The sequence below is a fragment of the Oryzias latipes genome, chromosome 4, assembly GCF_002234675.1.
Source record: "Oryzias latipes chromosome 4, ASM223467v1".
Lineage (NCBI taxonomy): Eukaryota > Metazoa > Chordata > Actinopteri > Beloniformes > Adrianichthyidae > Oryzias > Oryzias latipes.
The window spans coordinates 17401669-17409630 of NC_019862.2; the positions used below are offsets into that span (position 1 = coordinate 17401669).

General features: G+C 40.3%; 1 protein-coding gene across 1 annotated transcript; it reads right to left on the minus strand.

Annotated features, from left to right (window-relative positions):
* Positions 1-1391: 1391 nt before the first annotated feature.
* Positions 1392-7734, minus strand: LOC101161535 (alpha-2-HS-glycoprotein). The gene is made up of 7 exons (XM_004085581.4): positions 7433-7734; positions 6786-6896; positions 5686-5773; positions 4411-4577; positions 3418-3525; positions 2849-2935; positions 1392-2016 (listed from the first exon to the last, which is right to left on the minus strand). Exons 1-7 carry the CDS (start codon positions 7658-7660, stop codon positions 1522-1524), a joined length of 1284 nt encoding a protein of 427 aa, XP_004085629.1. The 5' UTR covers positions 7661-7734; the 3' UTR covers positions 1392-1521.
* Positions 7735-7962: the final 228 nt, after the last annotated feature.

Below are 7962 nucleotides of genomic sequence, written 5' to 3' on the forward strand. Positions count from 1 at the left end.
TACTTAAGTTGTGAGACTTAAGAAAAGAACAAAACTCATTACCATGTTGGATACTTTTCAAGTATCAAGTTGCTGCATCACAGAGTGAATTTGAAAACTGTAGAAGTTCTTTATTGCAGTTTTTTTTACATTTTTGCTTCAGTTTTCTTGAATAATTAATAATTCCTTAAATAAGTTGCTATATTACAAATTTGAGGTTGTATTTTCGGATGCTAAGAACCATTATACATTTTGATGATGCTTTAAACTCAATGTGATCAAACAACAAATGGGGACGTTTGCTGCTGATGCTGTTAAGAAGACTGGGAGTATAAAACATTAAATGTCCCCAAATGTGGTTCCCAAAAAACATTCACTTCCCAAACAAAATAAAGATGGATATTTTACATTTATTCATTTATTTTATTTTTTTATTTTTTCTAACTTGTCCTGTCCAACAGCTGGGCAGACAGATGAGAGCTGACGGCCTCTTGTGTTGGACATATTTTACTTTAACAATAGGGGTTATCAATCTTCATACAAACCAGAGGTGTGACTGAATAAACCCCTTTTGTAATTGAGGCCAAACTTTATTAATTTCAACCATGTTTGAAAATCTTGGGTGTTGGACCGGACGGAAAAGGAAAGAAGGGAAGAAAAGGGAGGGATGTTAGAGAGAGAGGGGGGTAGGAGGGTGATAATAGGAGGGTAGGGGGGATAAGACCATGAAGCAGCATAAAGCAACAAGTTTACTGGTTGTTTATCGTTACGGTAAGGTTCAAATGTAGTACAAAAAGGGCGGGGCCTGTCCACACACACACTCAAATGTTATCAACACACCTGTTGGCTGCAAAAATGTCCACATGTCGACATGTACACAAACAGATAGTATTCACACGCATACTTATGCCTTCAAACCAACTAGTGTGAAATATTTCAGTCATTAAACCATGCAAACTGTTAGTGCAAAGGTGAGCTAACACCTGTGCTCAGGTGAGTGTTTATGTTCTTCTAAAATGGATGGTGGAACGTGAAAAGAAGGAGGGGGAGTGCCCAGCCATCCCCACCCCAAGACCCCCGCCGCAGCAGCAGCGGCAGCCGGAATCCCCCCAACGCCAAACGGGAAAAGGCAGGGAACAACCGCACCCCGGGCGACCAAGACCGCCACCCAGGCCAGGGCCAGCAGGACCGCCGCGAGGCCCCCAGAGCCAGAACAGGGAGGCACGGAGGGAAAGAGAGCGTTTCATAAATGATAACATTTATTCATTTATTAATATTAACCAACATTTCTACAACCTACATTAACATTCAAATTTTAAACAGTTTAATAATTACAATTTATTTGAATATTTTGATTCCATTTCATTGTGTGAGTTTGTCATAGCATAGCCACAATTTAAGCTGGGAGGCTGTTTCAGGATCAACTTTCCTTTTATTAGCAAAGATTACCAGTCATTAATGAATAGGCGAAGAATATTTATTATTTTTTTTGCTAAGGAAATCATTTACAAGCAATTCGATTTTTTGCTACAACAGCTTTGGTTACACTGTGGCATATCGAGATGGACCAGGACATGACCGGAAAGGAGACGTCCCGCTGGGGAACTCAGACAGGAAAACTGGTTGGTGAGAAGGTGGATTCTCCATCAAGGCCTGTCGCTTTTTACGGTCCCGCCTTTGGTAGCGAAAGTTGAAGGGTGGACGGAGAGCCACAGGACCTCCAGTTTCTTCAGAGGACGAGTCAAGTGGCCTTGGATTGGCTGGGTTTTGAAGGTTTGGAAGAGTTTCTTCAGACTCGCTGGAAGAGGAAGTGAGGGGAACAGATGGTTTAACTGCAGTCGATGCATCTGAGGGAATCTGGGGTGCAGCTGTAGGGTCAAGCGCCAGTGGCTGAGCCACAGTGGGTGATGGGGGGTCAGCAGTTGCAGGCTGTGCATCATTTCCTGGGTTATCGGGCGGAGCTGGAAAGGTTGGTGTCTCCGAGGTTTGGAGGAGTTCGTGACCCTGTGGCTGCAACGGTCGAACCACATCCACATTCTGTGGGCAAACAAGGTTAAACAGTCAAAGTCTCATCCAGGAGGAAGAAAATAAATCATATGACAAACCACAAAAGGAAAATATACTAAAATAATAGCAGAAGCATATTTTATCCAGACATAAACAAAATACAAAATGCTTAAGATGTAAATCTAACATTACATTTTGATTAGAAAACTTTTTAAATGTTGTAACTTATCTCTGAGATGGCCTACAAAGTAAAAATTACCGTTGTATTTTACGTTTTTTACTTTTATGACTTTAATGGGTTAAAATCCCACTCCAATCATCTTTTGACCTATTGTAGAAACCTTACAAGTGTTCTTTTAATCACTATTATGCCGTTTTCAGCCTAAATCCAAACACCTCTGTTGTTTTCAAGGACAGGGTTTCTGCAGAGTGGCATGGAGTAAGCCCATCCCCATTTTCCATTATTGATCTGTTTACACACTCTCCTACTAGCTTACAGCCCCTCACACCTCCAATAAAACTTTACCGTTACAACAAAAATGGCGAGGAGTATTGGAGCTATTCAGCCATAACGTTTTGAGTCATATGCCAGCTCAGATGAGGAAAAAAAAGGCATACATTAATATATTTGTCTTCAAGTGATTGCATCAGAATGGAGCGGGGCAGGGAGCCTGTGGGCCGCTGACTTTAACAGCTACGTCACTGCTACAATCTTTTTTAAATGGAATATTTTTGTCTGCTACTGATTTACCATGATTTGAATAAAGAAATACTCAGAAATGCAATTTTAAACTTAAATTTCTTCACCAAAAACATGATTTTCATTGGAGTGGAAGTAACAATGCTGTAAAAGTTTATATACCTGCAATTTGAACATCTCACAGGACACTTGAGCATCAGGAAGCTCATTCATGTCTCCGAGCAGAGATCCGGTACAAAAACCTGCAGTCTAAAACAAGACAGTAAAATCCTATAATTTACCCTGAAACACCATATCATAAAAAACAGCAAAAAAATGTCGAAAAATAATCAGAATCCTGTCAAACCCAGTGACTAAACTATACAGTTATTGAAGACTGTTTTATTGCAGCATGCTTTAATCATAGAAATTACTCTGTCATAGTAAACAGACACATCTAGGAACTGTTTCAGCGACACAGAATAAGGAGCATGCTAATCAGTGTTTAGAGTTTTTGCAGCAACATTAATTAGCCTCACTTTGTCGGCATCTTTTTCAGTCTGACATTAATTAAGCCTTTTCACACACACTCAGTGGCCAAAGTTTATACTCTTCAACAGGATCCAGGTCAGTCTTTCCCCGCATTCCACCTCTATGCATTTTCCAGCTTTTGTTGTGAATAATTTATGCCGCATCAGTTATTTCCATGTATATGGCTTGGGCCGTAATAACTAGCAGGTGTGCTAGGGCACCTCTGTGTCAGAGTTGAGCGTCGGCCGCTGGCAGGTGCCTCTTTCTGTGAGTCCGTCGGGACACTCCTGCACCGTGTACTCCACAAAGACTGCTTTTACTGGAACATCCTGTCAATGAAAAATATGTGTCAAATTGTAAATATAGAAAAACAATGGCAGCGGCAGAATTGGTTTGATTCTGTTCTGTCATGTTTTGTAACTTAGTCGTTCTTTTGGCCTGTCAAGGGTGCTCTGCTAAAATAGACACATACGATATGCTTTGAACCACGATACTTTCTTCATTTCAGACTCAAATGTATTCAAAGTATAGAGTTGTACGATTACATAGTGTTACTGATGTCTTAAGGGACGTGCACACCGTCCTCTACAACGCACATTTGAGCGACCACTTCCAATATAAGTCCATTTAAATGTTTAAATGCATGTTTCAGGCTTCCGCATTCAAAACTCTCGCATTAACGCGTCACGATGCAACTTTCTAAGACCATTTTCAGGCTCTAAGTACAAAACATGCAGTCATTGAACGGGCGATGAAAATTAAACCAGGTTGAACTCTGACCAATCAGGGACATCAATTTGGTTATGACGTACGGAAGTGCCAACCGTTTGAAAATTGATCATAAAGGAGAAATTAATAATTGCGGTTTGTGCCTGGAATTATATGATACCAAGTCTTTCATTTATCAGAATAGAGCTGTGAAAGAAAAAGCCTGGAGCAAGATTTGCAGGATTAGCACCGCTTTGACATTTCACACCAAGCCTCTTCAAAATGTAGGTGGTGTGAAATGCGCTGGTAAAAAGTAGAAAAAAAAAAGAAGAAGCCCCTTCCTGCTTGTCCAGTGTGAACACCATGCTAAAACCACACTCTTGAACGCATGTCACAAGCCTGTCAAGTTTACATTAAGCTTCACTGATTTTATGGGAAATCAATGTTCTGAGTAAACTTATTGAGCCCCGGAGCTTCAGTTCCAACAGAGGTGACTAAAGTTGTACCTGAGATGCTGCTCTGGTGATATTTTTCACTCCGAGCCCGGCACTGAGAGTGGACTGTCTCTTGTAAGTAGCCAGAGTGATCTGTGCAGTGGCGATGGCCTGAGGGCTGTCCACAGAAAGAAGGAGAGGGCAGGTGGGGCAGGTCTGCTGAAGCTTCTCTGGGGCATCTGAAGGAACCAGAAATAAAAGACTTGTACATCAAAATCCATTCAAAGGAAAACTTCAAACCCTCAAACTTTAGAAAGAAAAAAATTCATTAAAATCTGTTCAAAGAATATTAAACAAGCAGAAATATTTAAAACTTGTGCTGTGATGTCCTGCAAGTAGTTTTAGAGTCCTGCTTATAGACATTCGTGCATTACTTTCTGCTTCTGCACTGTTTTTTATTAGGGTAGGGGAGAATGTGTGGTTCCCTAAGGACTGTTTTTATATTGAGACGTAAGATTTTCAGATGTGATATCAATGACTGGTGAGAACAGATGAGCTAAACATCTAGAGGCCATTTGCAGACCCCTTTTTATTGGATGTTTTAAAGAAAAAATAATTTTAATTAATTAGGATGATGCTAAAATCAATAAACACAAAAAAAACAAAAACACTGTGATTAGTTGTACTGAGCAGCCGTGCACAAAGTTGTCCTTATTGTAATTAGTCACACCTGTGTTTGAAAATGCCCTGCGGGGCCTCTCAGAACTCACCTTTTCCCCTTTAAATTCTCAACATTTGCAAAGTTTCAGACACACAAAAAAACATTTACAACATTGTTCAGTTAATGTTGTCAGAACTTGTGTGTTTTGTATGTTTAAAGAGCAGAGATGTTTCCCATTGGCCATCTTTGAAATGCTGCGATCAGCTTGGAGTTATGCTTCCATATTTAACAGGGAGGCAAAGATTCACTTGTACTAAGATTCGGTTCAAACCTTGATTTCTGGGTCATGGTTTCGTTTCGGTTTGATTTATGATTTTTATATTCCAAAACAACAACAAAAAACGAAAAATTCACCAAAATCATTTTTTTAAATTTGCTAGTAGGCAAGTAACAGTAAAGGAAATTCTTTCAGTTGGCTTTTGATTACCCTGATGTAATGTAATAAAACAATATAAATAATGTATATTGTAAACATATGCAAACGTATGCAGTATGAAGGCAACAATTCACTGTCCCACAATTTGGTTCAATGGTGTACCACGTGGTTTGATTTTAAACTGAGAATTGTGGCACCCCTAAAATATCAGATTATATGATTATGAATTGGTAAATAAAAAATGGATTACCTGGTACGAGGGCACAGTCATAGCTGTACAAGTAAGAGAAACCCTCTGCCGTGTGCAGGATGGTGGTGTTGCAGTTGCCAGAGATTTGCTTAAGGTGATTTAAAAGAGAGAGGTGTTTGTTGGCAAGATCACAGCAATGCTTGATATGAAAAAAAATTACACAGCTCGTGAAAAAAAAGTTATGCCCTTTGGGGGCTTCTGGGATCAGTCTGCTTTTGTTTTAAAAGCAAAACCAACACCATGAATTTTTCAGAGTTTCTAAAAATGGCAGTGATCTGAGGGAGAATGGGTCTGCGTTTGAAAAGGCTCTAAAAACCGTAAAAAAAACAAAACTATTTTGTATTGGAATAACTCAAACAATAAGCATAAAAAACACAATATGAAAAATATATATAATGTCCAATTGCTTTGACCTATCTGTTTTAATAGATTTTTCTGTGCTTTTCCAGACGCTCAAAGCGCTTACAATGTATCCATCATTCCTTCATTCCTTATTCATACTTGGTGATGGTGAGCTGCTGATGTAGCTGCAGCTGCCCTGGGGAAGACTGACAGAGGCGTGGGTGTTGGTATGCGCCTATGGCCCCTCTGACCATCACCAGGACATTCACACACATTTCACACCAGTGGAGCCACACTGGAGGCAGCGGGGAAATAAACTGCGACCCTTTGCGATCATTGACTATAATATTACCTTTAAAAAAGGAGTTGCCAAGATAGAAATTCCCCTTTTGAGGGTAATAAAATCACAGTTTAATAACTGTCACGCAGTACATAAAAAGAAGTACAGATTACAAAAATACATAAAGCTAGAGCAGGGTTTATTGATTCTAAGCCTGTTTAGGGCCATAGGTCAAGGTCAAGATTAGCAGTCAAGATGGTGTGAGTCACATGACCTGATTTTTAATTGCAATTCATGTTTTGCCGTACTTTAAAATCAGTTAGATAGTCAAAAAAGGACTTGCTTCAGTCAAAAATACAAAAAATCTGTACAGTTTAGAAAAGAAAAGTTGTTTTCCAAGCCCTTATATCACTTTTAAAGAATTTCATGCTCAGGTGTGTACATGGATTCTCCTCATGTGTGACTGTGTGTGACCCACTGTTTCCATGAATGGCCTGACATCACAGCGTTTCCATGGTTTCGGGCTGCGTGTGTGGCACTTGGTCTCCAGGACATCCAGGTCCAGATAATAAACGTTGCCTGCTGGGCCCTGGCATTCAAAACGCAAACACATGTCACACACAGACGGAGGAAGCTTAAACTCTTCTGCACAGATTCCTGCAACACTACCAGTTTTAAAAATTTGTCATCAAACTAAAATGTGTCAGCAGTGTCTTGAAACACGTGCTCTTCAGATGACATTTTAAGGTGCAGTTCAGGAGGTGCTGCGTGACATTACCAGAACACCTTGCACGTTATTGATCTGAACCCCAGCAAAACAAATGAAATTGAGTCCTATGAAACAAGCTCTGCCTCACGACAGGTCACAGCAGTGCCTGACAGCTTGAAAAAAGCTTGTTTGTTTCAGAAGGCCTCACTAAAGTGATCTGGATTTTTATTAAGTCACTCCAGCCCTACAGGGCATTTTTTATGAGGCGTGGAACAGGATTGATTCTTATTTCAGGACATTAAATAACACAGTTTTATCTGGGTCAGCACATCATCACAAAATTTTACAGCAAAGCAAAAATGTTTACATACATTTTCTTTGAGCAGCAGCAACCTCTGCTGCTTCTGTTCACTCACCTGTGCATGCAGGTGGACGTTGGTGATGCGGTTCAGGGCAAACTTGTAGCCCTCCTTGCGGTCCTCGTTGATGTAAGTGATTGCGAGACGAGACAGCTTCTCCACAGCTTTGTCGTTACAGGGGACAGGAGCGAGTTCAACAGGCATCAGCACAAAATCCTCCCCACACACAAACAGAGTGTGGAGACACAGGAGGGATATTATCAGTCGTAAAATGCAGTTCTTCATGGTGGCAGAGGTTTGAAAGGAGGCAAACAGACAAATCCGTTCCAAAGTGAAGTTTGTTCTTGTGTGTTTGCTTTCAGCCTTAACAGGTGACTTTTGGAACCAAAACAGGATGGAAATGTTGAAATAATGCCAAGGACAAAGTTTCTGTGAAGCCAGAGGGCTAATATTTGTGAATACAAGTACCATGGGTTCATTTAACCCAACAAAGACATGCAGAGCAAATGTCAGAACTGCCACTTGCTGCAAAAGTAGATCAAAAAGTGCACAACCACCTAGAGCAATGGAAACCTGCAAGCTGGAAT

Coding starts and splice junctions, on each gene's coding strand:
- LOC101161535 (XM_004085581.4), bottom strand. CDS start 7,660: ATGAAGAACTGCATTTTACGACTGATAATATCCCTCCTGTGTCTCCAC. Junction 4,578..5,685: donor TGACTGTGCCCTCGTACCAG/GTAATCCATTTT, acceptor TGGTTCCTTCAG/ATGCCCCAGAGAAGCTTCAG. Junction 2,936..3,417: donor CGCTCAACTCTGACACAGAG/GTGCCCTAGCAC, acceptor GTCTTGTTTTAG/ACTGCAGGTTTTTGTACCGG.